Source organism: Danio rerio, chromosome 15 (genome assembly GCF_049306965.1).
Source record: "Danio rerio strain Tuebingen ecotype United States chromosome 15, GRCz12tu, whole genome shotgun sequence".
Classification (NCBI taxonomy): domain Eukaryota; kingdom Metazoa; phylum Chordata; class Actinopteri; order Cypriniformes; family Danionidae; genus Danio; species Danio rerio.
Genome location: NC_133190.1, coordinates 41,258,755 through 41,285,903, shown reverse-complemented (window position 1 = coordinate 41,285,903; position 27,149 = coordinate 41,258,755). Strand labels below are relative to the sequence as shown.

Genomic DNA, 27,149 nt, shown 5'->3' with positions numbered 1-27,149 from the left:
TCAAATGGGAAAAAACTGCATGTTTAACTAACAATAGCCAGTTACAAAACAATAAATAAATTATTTTTGTGTTTTAGTTTATAAATTGCACAAACAAAAAGTGATTTTATATACATACAAATTATATTAAACCCAAATCAAGAATTTCAATGTCTGAAATAAAATAAAATGTCAAAACATGAGTTAAATTGTGCCATCAATCAGCATAAGTCACATATTTATCCTTTTATATATTTTAATAAGAAAAAACGTATTGCTAACAAATGGGAAAAGGCTACTAATTTACAGGATGGTGGTAAAGTTTAAGACTTAAAATGGCAATTAATCCGTATTTTGGGGCTTGACTGTGATCCTTAAACACAGTATTTCAATACATCATCAAATTATTATTATTTTTTTTTTACATTTTTATTTGTTTTTAGTAACATTTCTTGATGCATTTTCCCACCCCAAAATGTTATAAACAGAAGAAAAAAACATTGAAAAATAAGTTCTACTACACAAATAATAAATAAAATAAGACTAAGAAATGTATAAATTGTAATTCACCATTGTTTATATTACATCAAATGATTATTATTCTAAATATATCTGAAAACATGTATTTCCATATTAGCAACTTATGGCTATTTCTTGGCAAAATCAACATAAATAAAATATACTACATAATAGATCATACAAAAGTAAATATTACATAACTTAATATTTAAATAATTATTATTTTAATATTTGAAACTAAATCAATAAAAACCAATGCAAATATACATATAAATATAAATAAATAAATAAAAATAAAAATACAAATATAAATAAATAAATGCAAAAATAAATAAAAAATAAAAAATAAAAAACTTATATAAATAAATAAATAAAAATACACTTGCAAATATAAATAAATAAATAAAAATACAAATGCAAATATAAAACAAATAAATAAATAAAATATGGGATTATTAATAAATAAATTCATAAATAAATAAATTAATTAATCAATAAAAAAAATAAATAAAAAAATAAAAAAAAATAATAATTTTATTAAAAATAAAATAAAATAAAATAAAATAAAATAAAATAAAATAAAATAAAAATAAATAAATAAATAAATAAATAAATAAATAAATAAATAAATAAATAAATAAATAAATATGCTTTCTGGCGAGCGAGGCTTTACAGTGATTAAACATTGGTGGGACATCATTCTTCATAAACTCACATTTATGTAAATAAACGTGCGTCTCTGGAAGCATTTTTTGATGTTTATAAACTCCTGCTACACTAAATGCCATCAGTGTATGTGTTCTCTAAATTCCAGACAACAAGGATAGTCGTGTTTTTGTTTTTCTTTTAAATTATAATTATTACGCAGGACACATAGAGGGCACCTATGTTTATGCATCTCCACACACAAAATATCCATCATAGCCTATAAACAAAAACCATCAGCTTTAAAGTATGCAATGTTTCCACGTATAATGTCACAGATGGAAGCTGACCTGTGAAAACATGGAGGGGTTTAATTTCACACTCTCGTTTACAGCGTGGCTCAATATTCATTTAAATGCAGTTCACAGAACAGCATATCATGCTGAAATTACTTTGGAAGAACTAACCTGTGCAGTCTTTAAAAAGGCTTCTGAGTGGGGGAAAAAAAACAAAAACAGCAACTCAGTGGCACTTGAATTAATGATGCTTGCGAAAATATTTTGTTTAAAATACTATGTGTAGATGACATTTCTTTAAACTATTTCCCAAATTATGTTTAGCAGAGCAAGGAATTTTTCACAGTATATCCTTTAATATTTTTTCTTCAGTAAAAAGTATTATTTGTTTTATTTCAGCTAGAATAAAAGAAGTTTTTAATTTTTAAAAACCATTTAAAGGTCAAAATTATTAGCCCCCTTGAGCAAAATTCCCTAATTAGCCTAGTTAAGCCTTTAAATATCACTTTAAGCTAAATACAAGTGTCTTGAAAAAAATAGTCAAATATTATACACTGACATCATAGCAAATATAAAATAAATCAGTTATAAGTTATTAAAACTATCATGTTTAAAAATGTGTTTAAAAATCTTCCGTCCGTTGAAAGGGAAAAAATATTTAGGAGGGCAAATAATTCTGACTTCAGCTGTATGTGTCCCGCAGACTGGGGTGGGGTGTTTTCGGGGGGACACCTGAAGTGTTGTAATTGCCTCTGTCTGTCTGTCCGCCTCCTAAACTGCTGCTGACATGAGACAGCACTCATTTCAAAGAGCACGTCAGACTCGATGCCTCCTTCAAACCAAAAGCACTTCATTTCATCCACAGCCTTTGAAAAACTCGCCACACACAGGTGTCAGGAGTTTCCGGCTCTCGCTTTACAACTACAGAGCTAAAGGAACAATGATGACTGAGAAATAACAACTGAAGTGGAAAAACTAAGACTATTGTGGAAAGACACATTTTAGGGGTAAAAAAAAGATTTATTTTATATATTTATACTATATTTTAGATTTTAAGTTTTATTTATTGGATTTACCAAATTCTTTTAAGGTAAGTGGTTGCAAATAATTTATATAGGCTGGATTAAAACAAACAAGTTTAATGTAGCAATGTTCAATGTAATTTGTTTAAATACAGCCCATATAAATTGTTTGCAATCATTTACTTTAAAGGTGCATATGTAAGTCCAAACCACACAATCTTACAGCAATTTGTAACTTTTTTTTATTTAGTCGCTAATTCATATGAATTCATACCATCTAATTCAATTTAGTGCGATTTATTTATCCCCCAAGGACGATTGGGTTTAGGGGTGGGGTTAGGCGCCACGCCTCCTTTATAAAATTGTACAAATTTGTACAAATTAGCCACTTAACTGATAAAACGTAAAATACTTACGTTTCCTCATGAGATCAGGCTTGTTTGACACGAGTCTATGCATGTGCAGGTTGCCAGATTGACATCAGTGAGCCTTACTATTAATCTTAAAGGCTGATAAATACTGTTAGCTATAACTCAATTTGGGGAATTTACACCTACCTAAATTTAAATAGTAACAGTTCCTGACTCCAGAAAGCTACAAACACAAATTCTGTATCATTGGAAAGAAGACACACAGAGCTTTACTGTGGTAAAAGCAGAAATATCATGCTAAAAAATATAAAAAGTGTGCACTTCATTTAAATGATCATATCGCATTTTAGAGTTATGATTACGACAAGCATTTGATGTTTTTTCTTTCATAGTGAACCCACAGTTGTGCATGAAAATAAATGTTTACAATGTCAGTATAACTACTCTAGACTATATATTGTTGAATATAATCTGATAATGGCAAGTGTCTGATTTTACCAGTGAATTAAATTGTCTAATATGACAGATTGCAAGCATATATTGCAAACATAATAATTTAACATCATAATTATTATAAGAATAGATTAATATAGAATAGAATTATTTATAGAAACCAGTAGACCTACACATAATATTATTATCGAGGTTGTGCCATATGTTTGTTTGTACCATACCTTTATTTTACATCTACAGAATCGTGAGAAAATCGTGATCTTTGTTTTAAGCAAAAAAATTGCGATTCTCATTTTAGCCAGAATCATGCAGCTCTAATATAGCACATTTAAAAATTTAGTAAATCCAATTAATCATTTTCCCAGTGCAGTTAAGGTTGAGGTTCTGAGTTTTCTGGCTTTTCAAAGTATTTTTATTTTATTTTTTTGTTTAGGGTCAGTAAAGAAAGACGGATTAGTAAAGGGACAAAGCTGAAAAGAAAATGAATGAATAAATGGCGCATTTATACAAAATTATATTTAATATAAACCATAAAAATACAATAACCATAACTTTTTTTCTGAGGTTTTAAATATAATTAATCAACTGGAAGACACAGTGATATTTATTTATTTATTTATTTATTTATTTATTTATTTATTTATTTATTTATTTATTTACTTATTTGATCATTTATTTACTTATTTTCTAATTTATTTACTTATTTTCTAATTTATTTATTTATTTACATATTCAACTAATTATTTACTTTATATTGCAAATATTTCTTTATATTTTTCATTCATTCATTTATTCATTCATTCATTTACTTATTAATTAATTTACTTATTTACTCATTTATTTACTTATTTATTCATCTATTTAATTATTTCCTTATTTATATATTTAGTTAATTTTTATTCAGCGTTTTAACTCATTCGTTTACTTATTTTCTCATTTATTTACTACTTATTTCTGTTTGTATTTATTTATTATTTACTTATTTAACTTTTATTTGTTTACTTATTTATTGACTTAATTATTCCCTTACTTATGTATTTAGTTATTTACCTCATTTATTTACTTATTTATTTTTTTCATTCATTTACAACTTTACTTGCTTGCTTTACTCACACACTTCCTCTATTTACCTGCAGCATTTTTCCTAAATTATTGTGTGAATTCTTTCTTTTTTCAAAGTTATACATGTCAGAGCAAAATCACAAGTAGCATAAGATTGCAGCAGTGTTGTGACAAGCATGTGAAAAGCTTGACATGACATCTTGCTATAATGAATCTGCAATCTCACAGCGAAAATCACACTCGCATCATTCTGCTGACAACAATGCTGTAAACACTGCCATATGCCTCTCCTGAATACAGTGAGCTACTGTATATAATGCTTAGGAATACACCAGTGATCATGTGCAGTCAAGCTGATCATTATCACAAAACAAACATGCACACTTTCAGAGTTAAAGAAACACATACAGGCAAAACAAGTAACACCAGTGGCCTGAAACTTCAAAATGTTTACATACAGTTGAAGACAAATATTTATTTATTTATTTATTTATTTATTTATTTATTTATTTATTTATTTATTTATTTATTTATTTATTTATTTATTTATTTATTTATTTATTTATATTTATTCTTTCATTTGCTTATTTATTTAATTATTAATTCATTCATTCACTAATTCTTTTTTCTGATTGATTTGTATGTATTAAATAGTGCTCAACATAAATGAGTACACCCCATATTGAAAATAGAACATTTCTATAGTAAATTTTGGTGAATATAGTTTAGATAATTTGGTTGTGGTTTCATTAAACATAAATATTTATTAAAAAAAATATTTTTTTTCACCAAACATCTTTAAAAACAAAAAAAATAATACAATTAAATTCATGTGAAATATTACAACAATAATGCAAACTACTGTACAAAATGTCTTAAACATTTTAGATAAGTTTTTGTTTCTATTGATTTTTCCTATTTTTTATTTGTATATTATATTTTCTCTACAATACAAATTTGGACGCACTAATTTTTTTAACTATTATTTTTTAAATTATCGTATACACTACCAGTCAAAATTTTGGGGTCATTAGGATTTTTTAATGTTTTAAAATAAGCTTATCCTGCACACCAAGGCTGCTTTATTTCATCAAAGATACAGTACAAATTGTAAAATTGTGAAATGTTATTGCACTATAAAATGACTGTTCAAAAGTAGTTTATCATTCTATTTAATTATTTATTCCAGCGATTTTAAGATTAATTTTCAGCTTCAGTCACATGACCCTTTAGATATCACACTAATATTTATTACTATTATTATTATTATTATTATTATTATTATTATTATTATTATTATTATTATTATTAATGGTAATAGTTATAAAAGCAATAATGATTGGAGTAATAATTTAATTTGAAACTACTTGCAATAAGAAAGCTGTAATTTAATTTTCGTTAAATATATATATATATATATATAAAATCAATGCCGCCATAGTGAACAGAATAATTTTCTCCAAAAAAACATGAAAAAAGAAAACTGACCCCAAACTTTTGACCGGTAGTTTAGTGTTTGATAAACAATAATTTCTTTAAATTAAATAAATCAAGAAGCAATGACATTATTACATTCTTTTTATTAATTCATTTTTGTTTAATAATGTAGACTTGCTTCATAAACAAAGCACAGGTTACCATTACTGTTATTAAAATATTAAAAATATGTGTTTAGAAATAAATTGCTAAATACAAACTGACTTAAATAATTGAAATAAGCAAAACGTCAAAAAAAGTGGAAGAAATGTTGTCTTGGAAGCAAGTTTAGATACTGAACAATACAGAAAATAGCAAAAAAAAAGCTATTACTACAACCATTTGAGCAAAACTATGATATAAAAAAAGGAAGAAAAAAACAGAATTAATAAACTCAATGACACTGATTACTAACAAAGCAAAACTAACCACAAATACATAACCAAACACACTTCAAAGTTTTGTCCTTTCCCTCTCTCTCTTTTTTTTCCGAATATAAATGCTCGAGGTGACACACAACAGGTGAAAAGCCCCTGACAGCTGTGAACATGAAACTCATTGTGGGTGAAAGTGCCCGGGGAGCGTGAGCGGGGTCTGATCTGTGACATTTAAGGTAGTGTGAAGGTGAGCTGCTGCGGCGCCTGCTGTGACTGACGGATCAGAAATACAGCCACACACGCTAATCATCACAAAAACATTTCACTGCGGCTCAAACCTGACACCAAAAACCAGCCTGAACACCCCCGGCATTACACCTTCACCTTTAAACTACCCCAGAAAACTAAGTGTGAAGGAACGCATACCAGTCAAAACTTTGAGATTAGCAGTGGTAGAAAGAGTACTGAAAAATCATACTCAAGTACCATTACTTGCCCAAAAATGTAGTGCAAGTTGAGAATCTTTTGTAAATATTACTCAAATTATAATTAAAAATTTGCCTTAAGAGTAGTGAGTAAAAGCTCAGCAAGGTCACAGCAAGAAGGTAACATGGTTCAAGTCCCAACTGGGACAGTTGGCTTCTCTGTGTGGAGTTTGCATGTTCTCTCTGTGTTGGCGTGGGTTTCCTCCGGGTGCTCTGGTTTCCCTCACAGTCCAAAGACATGCGCTCTAGGTGAACTACGAATGATCCCGTATTACAAGTTATAGCACATAATTCGATTAACGTCATTGCGTCAAAGAGCTATCCACATTTCCTCTGGAGTTTCATATAATTTTGGGTGTTTCACTTTAATTTGTATACTTTAACTGCAGTTTGGCACTTTCACTTTCATTCAGGAACATTTCATCCATCCCCCTGTGACAAACGAGATATTGGATGAGAGTATGAACTGCTGGAAGAGTGTTGTTTTAATGGAATTTGATACTGCACAGCGTATGGGAAAAAATCTCTGCATTTCACGATGCAGGTGTCTTCACTGACTCGGTAGGTGCAGAGAATAGTGTCAAACCGCCGTTAGTGTATAGATTATACAGTCGCAAAATGCGGCGAATATCCTACACAATGGTAATAGTTTGATTGCAGTGTTTACATGTCTGTACTGCACTGTAATGTGACTAAAACAGGAATAATTCACATGACTTAATTCCATTTCTGTTTAGTTCAATTATGACTTTTATAAGGGTCACCGACATTATTTGGTTAATATGGAGCTGTTTTGACAGGAGCAGTGATGTTTTACGAAATGTCCAAGCATTTATATCCGATAATTCTTTTCTTTGTCTTCAGTTTCAGTTTCCTTAGTTATTATCATTTTTAAAAAACATCAAAAAACACTATAAAAATCTAACATAATAAAAATGCTTTTATAATATCATAAATATAGTTATATAAAATATAACACAATTTTTTAAAGTCACATAAGGGAATACATTACTATTTAAACAATTTTTGCACAGTTTATAATAATAGTAATAATAATATGTTGTGCTTATTCAACTCATTATAGATTTATTATTACGTACTAGCAATTTAATATAATTAAGATACGGTATTATTCAAAAGTCTTATAATGACAGGATAAAAAAATATCACGAAACTGCACTGATTTGCTCCCCAGGCTTCTGTAACGCCTGCCTGATGGCATAAGCATAAGCAAGCTATGGCCAGGGTGGGTTAGATACCTTAGAATGCTTTTTGCCCTAGACAGACAACGTTGTTGATACAATTCCTCGATAGGTGTCATTTTGACTCCAACGGACCTTTCAGCTGACTCCTTATTGATAAAGATCATGTGACACTGAAGACTGGAAAAATTATGCTAAAATACCAGCCTTCATGTTTAAATAGATACACTAAGAATAAAGTTATTTTGAATTTGCTACTTAATCGCTTTTAATTATTATTTTTTATTTAATTGAATTCAGCCTTGCTGAGCTGAACATACCTCATTTAAAGTAAAAAAAAAATATATATATATATATATATATATATATATATATATATATATATATATATATATATATATATATATATATATATTCGTCCCATTTATTGACAGTAATAAATAAAAAGTTTTCAAGTACCATAAAATAAATGTACTCTCATTCACCTTCTGAAGTGCGTTTAAACAGATCCTGGGGCCATTTGATTTGTTTGTTTGTTGTTGTTTTCTGTGTTGGTCATTTGTATGTGTCCAAAGCACAAAAGGAAGTGCCAACAAACAAGACATCCATCACCTCGACAGACAAAACAAATTACGCACCGAACAGAACCTTAATGTGTCACACAGGCTAATAGTGTCAAGGCCGGCTGTCTGCGAACCTGTGCTTTTTCCCCGACATCCGTTCATCCGCTCGGGCTGCTTTCAGGCGTGAGGCAAACCAGAGGACATGGCTAAGAGCAAGAGAAAGCACTTCAAAAACATTGGCGTTACATCTACATGATTTTTTTTCTTTTTTTTTTTTTGAAGAGTTACATATTCAGAGTTCAGCCGTTTCTTCACATCTTCAAAGTGAAATAATGCTAAAGTGATGCACTGTATTTCATCATTTTCGCTGTGCTCAAACGTTTGATGATGACAGTCGCTGAACTTCATGAAATGTGTGACCTGGTCCATCATTTTCAGCAGCTGACCCAAAAATGAATACACCAAACACACTGAATGAAGACAGGGGAATCTTTATAATGCTATATCTATTGGTTCTACTCTAAAATGTTTTGCAATGGGGACACAACACCTAAACATTGAAGAATAATTGAATTAATATGCAGCTTTAAAGTGACAAAATGAATTATGACAGTCCTAAAAACTTACTCAAATATTCAAAACTACTTTTTCAAAGCAGGCAAAACAATTGCATTACAAAAAAGAAGGCAAGGCAAGTTTATTTATATAGCACATTTCATACACAGTGGCAATTCAAAGTGCTTTACATAAACAAGAATAAAAGAAACAAGTAAAATAAAAATAAATAATAAAATTGAGTAAAAAAACACAAAAACAGGTAAAATGTGATGTAAAAGAATGAAGAAGAAGAGAAAAACATAATAGTGCAATCTATTATCATATTTTGATAATAGATTGAGAAACAGTAAACTTCAATGTCTAGACTTAAATGTCTCTCAAACAAAAAAGTTGGCCCAGAAATACCTTAATGGGTCATTTTATTTGTAAATCTTTTCCCTGCTACTGATCAACATGATGAAATATTTGCATAATCCACAAAATAGTAACACACTGAAATGGTCAAAGTGATTCAAATGAACCATATTAATATCATTGCAAAATGATTCCAGTTTTAAGTGCATATTCTGAGAAAATTGCCATGTTTTCTGACCTTAGACGCATTTAAAGCTGTTTTAGGCCACTCCGACACCATATTAAGACGCATTAATTTGCCATAAAACCTGCTCTTTAACATAAGCAGCATTGCTTTTATTCAAACGCAGTCTAAAAATGATATATTGAACAAAATATGATTGTATAAACACACTTATTGACCTTATTCTTTGCATACGAAGCCCTTTGAATCTTTTTGGCTCGTGACTTCCAGCCTCATTCACTTCTATTCATTTTCAGATGTTAAAAACAGCTCGTTATGCTGCTTGATGTTGCAAACTGACGCTTTCTAAATATATTATTCTGCTTTTTATGTACAGTCATGAACAGACTTGTTTGTAGAGGAAGCAGTTTGACCGTTTTCTGCCCTTTATTATTTCTAGTCGTTTCTCCAATAGGCAACTAAATCAGTTCTAAAACATTTAGCATTGAAGAATAAGGTCTATAGGAACAAATATATATTAAACATTTTCAGCCCTAACTCAAACATTCATATTATTTACATGTTACCCTTTAAAAATTGCAGTCTTAAATTATTTACAAATATTATCTTTGTTGTTAATTAACATAAGTTTACACATATTTTAATTCAAGTTAAATATTAATTTCTGGTTGATAAAACACTCATTTGTAAACTGTCAACCTGTCTGGTTAGCTTGACATATTCCAATAATGTAAAAATGTACATACCACACCTAATTATCTAAGCTCATAATCATCTCAAGGCTAAATTGAAAAATATGCGCCAGTGAATAATGTGCGCCAGTCCTAAATGACTTTAAACGTTTGTATTTCACATTTAAGCGCTAATACTAGCTATTAAATCAGTTAAACTTTAGGAGTAGTAAACAGGACTCCTGCCTCACTAAGACCGAACCAAAAACTATTTTAACATGGTTGTTGCTGGCAATTTGTGTAGGACATAAATCATTATAAATACGTTTCACTACAAGCTTTAAAAGGTTATCATCATAATCACAGATGTGTTTCCATCCTTTATGCTAAGAAAAAAAAAACAACAACACAAAACTAACAACCAAAGCATTTAAGCAAATATATGTTCTGCAAACACAAATTGAGTAATTTTTCATATTTTTCAAAAACAAAATTTTACATATATTTAAAAACAATTTTAAAAATGGTTAATTATTCTCACAAAACATATTTGTTCTTCACTTACAGCCTCAATTTTTTTTTTATAATTCAACATAATATTGCACTCTAGTTTCTATAAAAGGATCAGAATCAGAAAGAGCTTTATTGCCAGATGTTTACACATACAAATAAAATTGAAAGACGTATCCACAGTGTGGCAAAAAAGACAAAACCACTGCTAGAAGGAATGAATGTCTAACAGAGACTCTGCCTCACCAGCCAATCAATGTGTGCATAGTTGGTAATCATCCTGACATCATTCATAACAACAAAGTCAAGCACTACATTACTTAGAGCTGAAACTGTTCTATACTTCTAAGTGAAAGTTTGCCTTAGCAGCCTTGTGAATAACTTTTAAAAAGACAGACAGACGGATGGACATTTGATTGATGGATAGATATGGGAATTTAAAGTCGATGGGTTGGTGGGTAGGTGTAGGTAGGTAGGTAGGTAGATAGGTAGGTAGGTAGGTAGGTAGGTAGGTAGGTAGGTAGGCAGATGATAGATAGATAGATAGACAGACAGACAGACAGACAGACAGACAGACAGACAGACAGACAGACAGACAGCTAGATAGATAGATAGATAGATAGATAGATAGATAGATAGATAGATAGATAGATAGATAGATAGATAGATAGATAGATAGATAGATAGATAGATAGATAGATAGATAGATAGATAGATAGATAGATAGATAGATAGATAGATACTGTGGATGGATGGATGGATGGATGGATGGATGGATGGATGGATGGATGGATGGATGGATGGATGGGTGGGTGGGTGGGCGGGCGGGCGGGCGGGCGGGCGGGCGGGCGGGCGGGCGGGCAGACAGACAGACAGACAGACAGACAGACAGACAGACAGACAGACAGACAGACAGACAGACAGACAGACAGACAGATAGATAGATAGATAGATAGATAGATAGATAGATAGATAGATAGATAGATAGCATGACATTTATGGTAAGATACAACAAGCCCTGCTTAAACAACTTTCACTCAAGAGCAAACATCTACCTATAAATGTTGGTTCTTTTGTTTCAAACTCCTTGAAACACCTTGTTTTGGCTTTATGCTGTCCGGAATGATGTCACATCAATTCGTTCTTGGATTTTACTTGAAGTACAGAGCCCTTAACACTTGCTTTAGTTCAACAAGCCAATAAATAAATCCATTATACAAATCATCATCTCTCAGCATTCAGCTAAACAACCCAGTCTTTAGAGTAGATGGATGGATTCAGAAGCTTTGGTAAAGCCGGCAAAAGTATAATTACATGCCTATGGCTGTGGCGTGGGTGACAGCCACCGGGAGCGTGAGGAGGCAGGAGGGATTACAGTCACCCAGCCTCTAGTCACCTCAGCGGGGGTCACCTTGAACGCAGCCTTACAATTTTACCAGTCATTAAACAGCAAATCCAGTCTCCACGCACACCTTCCTCGTCATCGCTCAAAACTGACAAGGCCGTCACATTAGCAGTGCAGCATCTCCAGCCACACGAGAGACATTCGGGCATCTTTGCGGCTAAGCTAAACTGTGTTTGACATAATAACATTGTGTACTCAAGACTGTACTCCCTGCCAAACAGATTAGGGATCCGCGTCTCAAAACAAGCACTTGGAATTTGCATTCATTCAAGCCGACTTGATGAAATTGACATTTCAAGTTCAGCGTCTTCATTGTCCGATTTTTTCTGCGTTTAGCCCATCCTCGCCGGCAGCCGGTGACATGGTTAAAGGTGTGTTGATGTCGCTTACTTAATATTCCTCGTGTTCAATATCCCAAGCACCGGGCCTTACATATTCAGCAATTGGAAGATTTTTTTTTTTCAGGCCAGACAAAGCGCCCATGATAAATTGAACAATAAACAGTCTAATCTAATATGGCAGACGTGCGCAGGAGGCTAATGGGCTGGTGAATATGAGCTTGGTGTACGCAGGGACGCTTCCTGAAGCGGGCCAGCAAAGGATTAGCACAGCTCACACTTAGCGCCATTACGCCCAGGCATTTATTCAACAGAATTGGTGCCTTTTGTCCTGAGTTTAGGTTTGTAAGTGGGCGCAAAATGAACAGGAAATTGGTAACAGGAACTGATTTGCAGGCGGTATTGAACAGTCAAATCATGGGATGAGCAACACTGAGATCTGACAGCTATATTTAGACCATTGCTTTGGAGTATTTTTACAAGCAGAAAATTAAAAACAAGGACCACGCATAAAGATAGAGTTGTCAAATACAAGAGAGAGAGGGAAAAACAGTGTATTTTTTTCTTAGATTCAGACTTTATTGTGCCACATCAATGCCATTTATGTCCCTAACGCCTGACGGCTGTTGTTGCTCAGGTATTTCAAGCACAAAGTGCAAGCTTCAACGAAAAATATTCATAAACTTCTGAGAATTACCTTTTTTTAGGTTCGTCGAGATGTGCACTGACTTTAACAGCACAGTTTCCTGGAGTTTGAGTATCATGTGGGTGTTATTTAATATTCAACATCCCGGTTATACAATTTCTTAGGGCATTTTTTGTCTTCTTATTCTTTTTTTTTTTTTTTTTACATGAAATTCATTAGCCTGGTGCAGCAGCTCCCCGAAGCACTTGGGAGCTTTCAACAAAATACATTTTGATTACACAATGCCCAAAATAATCTCTTTAGAACCAGAAGCCAGTTTTCACTGTCTTGCTTTTAGCCTGCAAAAAAAAGTTTTATGCCCTTCAACTCTGTCATTCTTTATTCCAGAACAATGAATTATGAAAACGTGCCAATGTGAATGCCCAAACAGCAAAGATATCGTATGCATTTTTCCTTCTTTTTCATTTTAGTTAATTCAAGGCAGCAGCTTTGCATTAATTCAGTCCTAACTCGTACTGATAAATCTACTTAAAAGCAGTGTGAGATGATATAAGCTATTAAAAATTGATGCTAATAAGTAATCTTCATTTATCAATGTGACCACTGATAGCCCGAAGTTATTTTATCATTACAGTCTATTAGCGCATAAATTAAGGTCTTAAGGGTTAATGAAGAGTGAATGCGTTTCGTTAATAATGCAGAAATATCATAGGGTCGATAGGACGATCCCAGGGTTGTGGCATTGAGATAAAACAGGATTTATCTCTGTATTTTCTTCAAAAATGGGAATCTTTGGGACCTTAAATTAACAATGAAAGTCAAAATTAAAAACTTTGCTCAGTTGTAATATCTTGCTGAATATATGAAGTTATGTTGGTGGTCTCACTGACTTGAACAATGTGCTTGAATGAAATCAAAAAGACATGCATACGGCCTATTGTGTCCAGTGACTATACATAACAGGTAAAACGTAATCCTATTTATTGAGTAAAATGTATGCTGACCTACTTATTAAAAAATCTAAAAGAATAACAGAGTATAATGTGGAAATAAAAATGTACATAATCCAATTACAAATGAGCAGTGATATACGTTACTGAAAAGTTATATCCTTAGATTTTTTGGAATTGTCATTTCATTCAAGGATCTGGAACCATCCACCCCGCATTTGCATGACTTGTTTAGCCACACACACACACACAAATTATTATATATTAACTTGTACTTATATATAAATTGTTATATATATATATACACACACACACAAACACACACACACAAATATATATATATATATATATATATATATATATATATATTTATATATATATATATATATATATATATATATATATATATATATATATATATATATATATATATATATATATATATATATATATATATATATATATATATATATATATACACACAGTATATGAGCAATATCACACGAGTAGCAGTGCGATATGGCTGTATATCGGCACTGGTGGGAGGCGTGTATGTATGTATGTACATAATGTATATATATATATATATATATATATATATATATATATATATATATATATATACATATATATATATATATATATATATATACACACACACACACACGCACACAGGACATTCATTCATTCATTTTTTGGCTTAGTCCCTTTATTAATCTGGGGTCGTCACAGCGGAATGAACCGTCAACTTATCCAGCATATGTTCCATAAAGGGTGCCCTTCCAGCTGCAACGCATCACTGGCAAACATCCATGCACAGTCATTCACTACGACCAATTTAGCCTTCCCAATTTACCTATACCACGTCTTTGAACTTGAGCACCCGAAGGAAACCCACACAAACATGGGGAGAACATGCAAACTCCACAAAGAAATGCCAACTGACCCAGCTGAGGCTCGAACCAGCGACCTTCTTGCTGTGAGGCAATCCTGCTCCCCACTGCACCACCGTGACGCACAGAACATTTCTGCTCAAATTAGACTGAATTAGCCTTGTGTTAGACTGTAAGAGATTCTTGAAGACATATGTGGACTTCTTGAAGATGACTGTTTCACTGCAGAACAACCAACACCTCTCAAAAAAGAATTCTGATTGTAATGAGTCTCCTATTTCAGTTCTGTACTTTATATCAATCAATTAATCATTCAATTAATACATTTTAAAGCATTAACTTCTTGCTGGGAAATGGGTAAAGCTTGTTGGTTTGAAGTGCACAATGCAACAAATGAAACGTTCTACACAGCAACCCAAGATTGGGTACTTGAAGAACTTTCCAGAATGCATTTCAGGGACAGTCTCATGTGTTCAGTCACTTAAACCTTCCCATCCTGAAGAACGTACAAATTCAGTGTCGCTTTCACTTCTGAAAGCTCAGCAGAGAGAGAGAGCTGTACTCCCACAAACCACTGGGAATCGTTCTTTAGCTGTCCTGTCGGCACTACTCTCCCGGCTTGATGCGTACTGATCTCTCCTGGTCCAATTTCTGCCTTTATTCTGGGTTCAGCGTTCCACAATTGCTTCCCAAATGTTATTGGATGAGACAGAGACACGAAGCATTTGGAGGAAGAACAGGCCTCACCAGCTGCGATAACAATGTATAATTTAATCCAAGACTGTGTTCCGACCCTCTGTAGACCTTCAGCCACTCCTCCTTCAGTCTCTGCATTATTCAAGCTAATGGTGACCCTGAAATAGAAAAACAGCTTCTTATCTCTTGAAAGTTTTATAGCGTGGAGCGCTTAGAGAGTGGGAGGCAGGCGCACGATGCAAAGACGGAGCATGAGGAACCGAGCAAGTGACATGTTTGCTCTAATGCAAACTGAAGGATGCTTTCGGCCTAGAGACTGTCAGCCTCCAGCAGAAGAATCCCATTGGATGGAAAAAGTGAGATAATTCCTTAAGGGATCTTCTCGCTGGTCTCAGTCCAAGCAGCGCTGGTGATGTTTAAGTCTAATGACATGATTTGGGTTGTGACATCATTTGAGGAACAAGGAGGAGGGTCGTCGGACACTGTTTACCCTGTAGGGAGCTTTTAAAACAGGATTGGGAAGCAGTGATGAAGTTCTGAAGCCAAGTCTTGGACGCATCAAAATAATGATAAGTCTACCAAGCTTCAACTGCTCTTAACTATAATGACATGAGACACTTCAAAATAACTAACAGCGAAAATAAAACAGATTTAAAGAGGTCGTGAGAAGGGTGTAGATAAATCTAAACCCAGCTGGCATGCATCCCATAATCTTTTTAGCTCCAAAAAATCTAACTAAAGCACTTGAGGCCAAAAACAGTTTACCAATTCTACGCAGAGAGAAATCACACTCCGTTAGATTACCAGTCTGACTATCTGTAGATATATAAATGTAAATATATATTCATTCCAGTTCTGCTCACTCCTCTCTTTGAGTGAAATTCGGACCAATGTTTTGAACATAAGAGGTGTACAAGAATTTAATAGAGCTAAGCCACTATAGTCAGAGACCAATTGGCCTACTAAATCCAGGTAAGTTACCTACTCAGCTTTTCTAGGTTTCACTCACTCTAAGGCCGAACCAAAATTCTACCCCTTAGCCCTTCCCCTTACCACTACCCATCATTTTGTGCATTCTTGTGAAGGGGTAGGGGTGTCCCAATTCTTTTAAGCTTTAGGCGTAGTGCTAAGGGCTACAACGGCAGCATCGCTGCACCAGGAAGTAAGGAGATGCACAAACTAGTATTTTTTTGTCATTATTACGAGTTTTTACAACAAACAAGCATATGTTTTAATACATTCATAACCGCACTTGTGTTTTATCGTCATGCTTTAAAAAAAAAAGAACCCTAATATAAAAAACACTATAATCCATAATAATAACTCCTGTATAGCAGTCCTAAAACTTTATGTCACTTGATGACACTCGAATAACCTGTCTAGTGGCTGGAAATGACCTTTTCACAGAGTCTGCTATAATGTTAATGTTGTTTTTTGTGTGTTTACATAGTTGTATATGGGCTTGGTGTAAATGCACAGTTCAGATACGATCTTATTGCCACATTATAATGTTATAATTACATAATATATGCCTTCATATTTCCTGAAGATAAATACCAAAAATAACCAAATAATAATGCAACAAATACCAAAAGAAATAACGCAATTGGAATAACTTCAGCAGTCACATTTGTCTGATCTCATTTGAAGCAAGAGACTTGGATGACATATAATGACATGTGCAGATGCTGTAGTGCTGTCCCATTTCTTAGGGGTAAATTTTTAAGCTGAACCCCTTCACACTCTGTTTCAAGGGCCAAGGGAAAGGTGTACAAATCTAGGGTTGGGATTGGGCCTAAATATCACTCCACCCAGGTCATGGCACTTGTGTTTCTGGCATGGGAGTTGAGAAGACTAACTAAAATGTTTAAACCTGCACATTTTGAAACTAGGGACAAATTTTTAAAGGAAGACTCCACGACTATATTCCAAAAGTGAAAACCAGTTTGAAATTGGTTTTAGATGGATACTTAAAGAGTTCAGAAGCAAAAACCTCTAAGAGTCATCTAAAAATTCCATTGAAAATGAAAAATTTTCTCAGCCTCCTTTATTAACAGTATGTTGAGTTATTTCACTTTGAAAAGAAGACCATGAAAAGGACTTATTTATTTGCCTCAAAAGTGATATTACTAAACGTACACAGGATGAAATGTTTAGAAAAATACTTCAGATGGTATTTAGAGAATTTTACATCTAAATCTTTAATTGTTTTACCTAACATGGCTCAAGTTGATGCCAACACTCCACTTTCTTCTTTCTATTCTATTTTCTACATTGTGTACTACGACAAACTAAAATTGAAAAGTGGCTATGTATTTACTGGGTAAATATGGATTTATATATTATTTTGTCAAATTAGAATATATCAGATTAAATAAATCCTAGTTATTGTGTCAATGCGTACTGTATACAGCAACCACTGATTATATTGCCAGAAGACTTGCCTACCAATACAATTAAAAGGCAGGCAGCACGGTGGCTCAGTGGTTAACACTGTCACCTCACAGCAAGAAGGTCGCTGATTCGAGTCCCGGCTGGACCAGTTGCCATTTTTATGTGGAGTGTACATGTTGGCGTGGGTTTCCTCCAGGTGCTCCGGTTTCTCCACAGTCCAAATATATGCACTATACGCAAACTGAATAAACTAAACTGGCCGAAGTGTAAGAGAGTATATGGTTGTTACCCAGTACTGGATTGCTGCTGGAAGGGCATCCGCTATGTAAAACATACGCTGGAATAGTTGGTGGTTCCTTCCACCGTGGTGACCTCTGAAATAGAGACTAAGGCGAAGAAAAATGAATGAATGAAAGAAGAATCAGAAACAGCAATGGGCAACTTCACAACAGAGACTAGCAACATACAGTGATCCAGCTGAAGGTAGTGTGAGTGAGTCTTCAGGCGCTCTATGTATTAGTCAGTGTGCTGCTATTGAAGGAGTTCTGGGTCATTTCTAAGCCAATGTCTACTAAGAAACAAGCATCTATGATATTCTGGTCTCCAAGTAAGATTCCTTCAATGCTATTCTTCATCCGCAATATGTAAACTGCAAGTCTGATTACTTCAAAAATGAATGCGCTCATATGAAAAATGGTCCGATCCTTGACTCAAAAACTGTCCCACTTCTGTTTAACAAACCCCTAAATTTAGTTTAGCACATTCATAACGTTGCATAACAAGTTCCACAATACAGTTTAATACATGACTTATAAAAAACAAGTATTCACATCCAAACTTTTAGCTGGTATAAACCCTTCTAGACTACAGTTAGTGTCTTTGGCTCATGAAATAGCAGGAGTGAGAGTAAGGCGGAGAATGGTAAGGAATAAGACAGGGGTGAGAGGGTCTTAGGCCATAAAATCTACGTCCTCCCATCCATCAGCCTCTGCTGTCATCTATGCAGCATAAAATCCCTCATAAAACACTGTTACTGTTGGGAACGCTCCCCGCTGCAATTAGACAGCAGCTTCATTAAAGAAAGTGTGACGGAAATGGCAGCGTTCAGAGGAAGGGGCAGGACGGGGCAGATGTGCTCTGATCATAGAGTCCAATCTGGACAAATATTTCTTCCCTTCTGTCCATCAAGACCCAAAATAGAATATAGTTTTCAACGATGAAATGCGTCCAAAATGAACAACAGCTATATGTGCCAGTTAAACTTCAGTCAGCAGATGAGATCTTACACAGACACACGCCATGGAAATCTCCCTGATGTTAAACTGAATACTTGGCTTCATAACTGTAGGGGAATAATTAATTAAAAGGAGTGCCACTGCTAACTTTACAGCATTTATCATCAGTAGTATGACAAAAGCTGATGTAGCTTCTCGAGTAGCAAGTTATATTTAAGCAGTTAGTAGTGTAACATGACAAAACACTGTGTAGCAGTTTATAATAGCACTCAATTATTTTTATAGTCAATAATCAAGAAAACGTCTTTGAATTGTAAGTTTTAGTGACATAAACTACACTCAATCTCAACAAAGATTCAACCCATATATTCCTTTTTAATTCATACACCATCCTAACACACGAACTTCACCATTACTTTGGTTTTATGTTGGTTAAATTAGGTTTCATACTTAGAGCATTGTCAGAAGTGCATTGCAATGTTCAAATGAGACAATATGTTCAAATAATTGTGACCATTAACACCTTTTACATCTAGATGTCCAAGCAGGACATTAACTAATAAGGTCATGTGACATTGATATTTGTCAATCAAAACAATCTATATTTTCATTTCAATGATGGACTCCAGAATACAGAATAGCTTCCAGAAATAAGATACAATGCATCAAAATTGTGACGGTGGGATTAAACAGGTTACTTAAAAGAACATACTGCAGCTACCTTACATGGCATCAGTGTAGTTAGCCGTTTTACTAACAACTAGCTTCAAAAGACAAATTTGGCTAAAGTTACATTCAAATAAGTTCTCCTTACAGTGTAGTAAGTTACATTTAGCTACAAACATACTTCAAAACAGCAGTTTTAATGTATAATTTCAACACTGAATGTGTCGCAGGTAGTGGTGTAATGGCTCACAAATCTCACGGTTCGGCCCACACTACCATTTTTGAGTCAAGGATCGGACCATTTTTCATATCAGCAAAAAAAAAAAAAAAAAAAAAGGGAGGAGACAATGTACTTTGCTTTCCATTAATTAAAAAATATAACTGCAAAAACTATTAAGTTTAACAAACTGTACTTAGAATCTGTAATTTTAATTAAAATAAAAATCAGGAAAGAACCAGCTGAAAAAAAGGGATATATTCAATACAAAAAATTATCTTTGCTACTGTTTTTGATAATGCTACATATATAAATCTTACATATTGTACAACATATCATAATTATTTTTGATTAATGATTTAACAATTCACACATAAAACTTCATTTTAGGTGTATCAGTTGTTTGTCTCCACCCATTGGTTACACAATGTAATTGCCACAACATTCACCAGCGTCAAGTTCCAAAACAGTGATTTCAATGTTTACCATAAACACCATTTAAATCTGAACTATAAACTGTTCTCCCAGTACTTATGTGTTTTTAAATTGTTTGTAACGAACTGAAAAATTGTAAAAACTGAATCTCTAACGATCAAACACAGATTTGAATGCAGCGTTTCGAAGAATTAATATGCAAATCATTATCATTTATCATTATTGTTGCGTGGGTTTGAATTGAGATCAAGATTTTGTGTTGTTTAATTGTGCAGCTTTACTCTGAAAGTATTAATGCAGGTTAAACAAGCAGTGACAGAAAAAAAAACTTTAATTAAAAACTCAAGAAAGCATTTAGGTAGGTCCCACTACAACTTTTCTGTCATCATTAAATTTTACAGGGAAGCCAAAATGCTTTTATACACGTGATTTGAATGATGTGGGAGATGATCTCTCTGCAATTGTTAGAAATGTTGGATTAACCTACAAGTTCAATAAAGTAAATAATCCGTGGGTCATGTGTTCTGAACTGTGGGTCGTGATTCGTTACACCCCTACAGGTGTTCACAATACAAGGTAGGTTTGACGTTATCTAGCAACATGTCCCAATTCAATCTCCACAATAAAAAAAAAATTTCATGTCCTTTCTGCACTCTCTAATTTTAACTCTACATACTCAGGGCTTAACTTGTGCCGGAACATGCCAGATCCGAATCCGGCACCTCTGAAATTTGATCCGGCACCTCATTTTACCAATCCCCCTCCTCAACTTCCCTCCTCCGGCTTCCGCTGTTCACTTTCACTTTCTTCCACGACTGCCAAACTTTTCAGTTTCTCCATCCTCAGGTAACATGCTGGATCCGTAACCCCAATCTGTTCCGGGACCTCGCAATTCACAAATGAAGCAGTGTACATACTATACATATAAACTATTTAATACCAGAACTGTGATAAGTTTAAAACTGCACTCAAATCTGCTAGATTCCAATAAGGAACATGATTAATTTTAGCAATATATGTCCTTTTATTTGAGGTGTGTCTAAATTGTGCATGCCCGTACTAGTGTATCAGCCTCCCATCGACCACAGTACTTCAGCTCCTCGGAGAGACATTATTACCAGTTATGAAAGCGGCGGTCTGGTTGGGGGCGCTCTGTCGAGATGTTGCGACATTGACAGCGAGGGGAGAGAATAATTGAATGTGCCATTGTTGCACGGCACTCTGCAAGTGCCCTGTGCGGCAGACTGTTCAGAGGAACAGAGAAATTATTATTCTCCCGTGCACAGTTGGTATCACTTGTCTCGCAGGCACATAATGGCGAGCGTGGAGACATCAGTGGAGCATAGGCCCGAGAGAGAGTCTGAAATCCATTTCCACAGGAGCAGCAAGTTGTGAGAATTGTTAATTGCTTCTCCGATTCTAGCCGCTCTGAAAATCTGCCCACCCAGGACCCCAAGACTCCCAAGTCGGAAAGGACTGCGGATTGGGATCCATAAGCGAGACATTGCTTTTCCTCATTAGTCTCCTGGCAGCAGCAGTGACTTGCGTGAAGGTGCTCCTCGGTGCAGACCTGAAGGGAGAATTACACTTCTGAGCTTTGGGTTTATGTTCATTTTCATGGACTAAACTGGCACGATGAAGCCAGACAGCCAAGCGTACAGCTAGCGCATTAGAATTCAGCTACAGTTCTGAGGGTGTGTCTCAATGTCTTCTCACAGTGGGCGGCCTACAGGTCCTCATGCAGCCTAGCGTTTGCCATATTGAGGTAGTGCATTTCAGAGGTTCAGTGACCTGAACAACAGGAACAGGGTAATAATATCTGGTGGAGAAGGCAGCGGTGGATATTTCCAGGCTGAGTTTGAAGGGAACGTTGGGTTATGGTCTGAAACAGATGGAGGGTGACATTGAGTGCCCTCTAAATGCCATGCCCCTCAGGTGGCCCAGGAGAATAAACCTCTATTAGGATGGCGAGATTGACTGGCACATTCAAATTTTGCGAGGGCATAGCTGCGCAAGAGAGTGTGTTTATGTCAGGGAGAGAATGAGAGATAGCGTATGAGGTCCGACTTGGCCCCTGAGAATTTCCCCACTATCAGGAAGTCCACGGTGACAGTCACATTTAAATACACGGGGAGACAACATGCTTGAATTTAATTTCAGATAACCTGGGAAGACAGTGGAACCAGAAGAGAAAAGCACTGATTTTAAGTGCAAGAGTGCTAACTGGGGCCAGGGCTGCAAGGTTCTCTCCATTCAGCCCTTTGAAAAGCACTGACAAAATAAAGTATTTCATGTGCTGTATTCACATGCACAACGTGATGCATAATTACACATGCTAATATAAAAAGTGCCATTGCGGCACAAAAAAAATTCTCTCAGACTGCCTTGTTAGTCTTAAAAATAATTAACTTTGCATTGATCTTAACTCTGGACTGTTTGGTGTCTAAGAAGCCCCAAGGCCACTTCAAGAGTACTTGGAAATGAGAAACAGCTTAAATCTACCTGCTCGGTTTAGGTCTGTGGAACACATAAGAGGAAAAACTGGTTAATTTTAAACACATCATTGAGGTTTCTGAGACCCCAAAACGCAAATAACAAATCTCAGGAGAAAATGACTGAGGTAAAAACTGCGCGGAGAAATTAGCTGAATTTGCATTGCCTCTGGTGTATTTTTGAAATACATGACACTTAAACCAGAAGCGCAGAGAATGAGTGAAATGAAAAACATAAATAAACCAACCCAAGCACTGGGCTACAATTTTAGCACAACAATAATGCTGATGTAAAATTACTTTAATCCAAACGTTGAACCAAACTGGAACATTGCATTATTAAAAAAAAAAAGACACCAACCACTGTTACCAGGCAAACGCTCACACACACGGAGTTATAAACGTGGGTAATAACAGTACAGCAACAAACACTCGCTCATGCTAGGCTGATCTTATCGTATCCACAGGTAAAATTACACCTTTTCAAGTGTGTCATGAAGAGGTAATTGGCCATGTGGTGTCATCTTTACAAAGAGAAATGCTGAAGCCGAAATCACACAGCTGTTCTGAACGTGCCCTAATTGCTCTGTGGGATGCCAATGCCCTCTCTCCCACCAGAGGCCAAAGATTATAGAGATATCACATTTATTTACCTCTCTGCGAGATGCAGATTATATCATTTAGAAAGTATAGGCTAATACCATTTTCCATTTCAAGCATAAACGGGACAAACTAGGGGGAGGGTGTTCGGATTAGAGATGGCAATACACTTTCCACTCAACGGAAGCTGTTCAAGGACAACATCACTGATATTTGCAAAACACAGCCTGAGATCAGCCTCTTAATGTATTATCACTAATTAAAATTAAATGGCACAGCTTGTAATAAACATATTTGGATTTAAAGGGATAGTTCACCTAAAAATGACAATGTACTTACTATTTACTCTGCCTCAAGTATTACAGTTTCCTTTTTTTCTGTTGAACACAAAAGAAGTTTATTCATTTTCTTTTCGGCTTAGTCCCTTTATTGATCAGTTGTCGCCACCAACCGGCAACTTATCCAGCATAAGTTTTACACAGCATATGCCCTTCCAGCTGCAACTCAACACTGGGAAACACCTATACACACTCTCACACACATACACTACGGCCAATTTAGCTTATTCAATTCACCCATAGTGCAAGTGTTTGGACTGTGGTGGAAACTGAAGCAACCGGAGGAAACCCATGCCAACATGGGGAGAACATGCAAACTCTATACAGAAATGCCAAATGACCCAGCCGTGGCTAGAATCAGTCACCTTCTTGCTGTGAGGCTATCGTGCTACCCACTGTGCCACCATGACACCCACCATGAAATAAGTTGTTTTGAAAAATGTTAGAAACCTGGAACCAACGACTTTCACAGTAGGAAAAAACAAATGCTGTGGAAGTCTGTAATGGATGATTAGAGATTTTTGACATTTTGTAAAATGGAATCTTTCGTGTTCAACAAAAGAAAGGAACTCAAGCAGGTTTAAGACAAATGAATGATGGGAAAATGGGGTGAAACAGTGGCGCAGTAGGTAGTCACAGCAAAAAGGTCGCTGGGTTGCTGGTTTGCTCAGCTCAGTTGGCATTTCTGTGAGAAGTTTGCATGTTCGCGTGCTCCGGTTTCCCCCACAGTCCAAAGACATGCTGCAGGTGAATTGGGTAGGCTAAATTGTCCGTAGTGTATGTGTGTATGAGGGTGACAGGCCCAGATGACAGGCCGGCCAGAATGTGTAAAAAAAAATATGTCATTATCATATGGAGAAGTCTAAAATGGCTCCAAAGAGCCGACCCAGCAGCCATACGGGACTAAGGCCAAAGAAGAAGAATGATGGGTAAATAATGACAATTTTCAGTTTTGGGCGAACTATCCCTTTAAGGTTTAGTTAACCTCAAAAAACAGGTTCTTTAATCATACTCATGTCATTCCAAACACGTATGGCTTTTTTCTTGTCTAAAATGTAAAAGGAGTTATCTATTATGAAGTCTAAGCTGCTTATTCCCCCCTCTAAAATTAAAAGATGACACTGGCTATAATTAGAGAAAAGCAGCCTGGACATTATTCCACATAGAAAGTCAAAAAGAGATGCCGATGAGTATGCTAACGATGCCAAAATGTGCAATTCTGATTGAACCCTCTCTTTAAAACCTTGTCTAACTAACACATAATATGAACACGAGTATAAATCTGTCTGACTAACCCTTGAGTCAGATTTATGACCTTTCAACCAGATAGCGCTCAAGATGTGAGTCAGCTTTGAAGTCCATCTGACACCTGCTAAACCAGAAGAATACACCCACCAGCTCCTTCTCTGCATGAAACAATCTGAACGGGCAAAAATGCAGGCATGTGTAGGAACGCGGTCTGGAGTCGAACGTGCCGATACAACAGGGGAGCTGAGGAACAGCCACCACAGAGCGGTTACAGGGGAGATTCATTCGCCAAAGGACTGGCAGATCTTTGAAGACAAGAGTCTGTAGCGCTTGCGACACCCATGGACTTCGGATGAGCAACAGTGAGTCTTCGCCAGGAGCATTCACTAAGATTACGGCTCTCCTGTTAATCCCACAAAAGGGATTAGATGCTGCCTGAGAAGGGGGAGAGCAGTTCTCCCATAGAATGGGGGTCTGCTTTGAATTATTAACACTCCTCCACAGCCTGGTAAAACAGGACTTTATACCACAATCACAGCACTGGGAACAAGGGTTACGGTTTAGCACACTGGCATAGATATCACTGCGAACAGAATCAGCATTTCCCCCCCACATGGTCAAAAAGACTCCAAATTCTCAAGGGGTTTGTCTTCCCTCGCTGTCTACTTGGACAGCTTCTCTCGAAGCCCAATAACCTCTGACAGAGGAGCGCAGAGGAAGTGAAATTCTATCAGTGCGGTGGGCAAGCTTTTAGCTGAGTAGCATCTGCACACGTAATGGGGAAACATACTGCTGAGGGGACTTTATCTCGGTGCATGACAGCAATGTCATCCATGAAGTTGGACAGCTCTTCAATCTACACCCTTCAAGGAAGACAAATACAAGCATACCAACTTTAGAAAAGTTAAAGTCAAATGTATGACAATGAAACAACTCAGAAGAGTAACGAAAGTTTTCCACAAGGGTCATTCATTAGATTTAAACCTCAGAGCACTCTCAGATCAATCCAGCCGGCAACAGAGCACAACAAGGTAAAAAAAGTCTTGCTGAAACTTACCCCCCTTGTTCCATCTGCCCTTATTCCTGCCCTGAAGGGACGGATGAGGAACATCCAGGAAGACCAACAGAAATAAAGTGAGTCTCACAGGAGAGAGGAGGAACATCTCCAGAGGTCTCGGGGTCGAAAGGTGAAGGTCCTTCACCTGCCCGTGTGTATGCTCGCCGGAGCACGAGGGGCGCGCGGAATCTGGCTTGTACGTCCTGTCATCGGTCACCGTCCAGATGCAAGTGAGGAGTGTGTGTCTGCCTCCGCCACGCTGCCGAGAGCTCCCGAGCTCTGCCCGTCTAAGAGCACACGTGTGAGAGTGAGAGCCGCTTCTCAGTCAAGCTCCATCATAAGCGATCCAGATCCTTCATCATCCGAGAGAGAGAGAATGAGCGAGAGAGAAGCACAGCGCAGCTCTGTCTACCCTCCAAATACGCGCACGGATGCATGCACACACACACACACGCGTACTCCCTCTTGCTGCTGCCACCGCTCCTAACAGTTCCCCGCAGTAGTGGATCTGTCCCAGTCCACAGTGAGAATCTTCTGCTTGTTTTAGCAGAACGCGAGTGCTCGTCGGCGTGCAGGAGTTTCCAGAGAGAGGAAGGAGGTGGGGAGGAAGTAACAGCGTAACATGCACCGTGGGTCACAAGGGATGCGCCAGGAGAGAGGGAGAGCAAGGGCAGGACGGCAGAGAGATGCAATGTGGTGACAGCAGCGCTAATCCTGGAGCTCTGATCATAACAGCAGCAGAAGCTCTTTAAAGACTAATAACACTCTCTGCTTCAACTCTCAGCGTGAGAGAGCGAGAGAAAGAGAGCGAG

The 27,149-nt window shown here is 35.9% G+C and overlaps 1 protein-coding gene across 5 annotated transcripts in view; it reads right to left on the bottom strand.

The window, feature by feature from the left end:
- Positions 1-27,149, bottom strand: part of robo2 (roundabout, axon guidance receptor, homolog 2 (Drosophila)) — an 866,533-nt gene that overhangs the window by 661,431 nt on the left and 177,953 nt on the right. For 3 of the 5 annotated variants that reach the window (XM_073923225.1, XM_073923227.1, XM_073923231.1), the window contains exon 1: positions 26,338-26,899. The exons of the other annotated variants lie outside the window; for them this stretch is intronic. In XM_073923225.1, coding sequence (XP_073779326.1) covers positions 26,338-26,443 — 106 coding nt within the window. In that variant the 5' untranslated portion in view covers positions 26,444-26,899. Of the gene's footprint in view, positions 1-26,337; positions 26,900-27,149 lie in introns of those variants that run through there. 5 annotated transcript variants of the gene reach the window in all.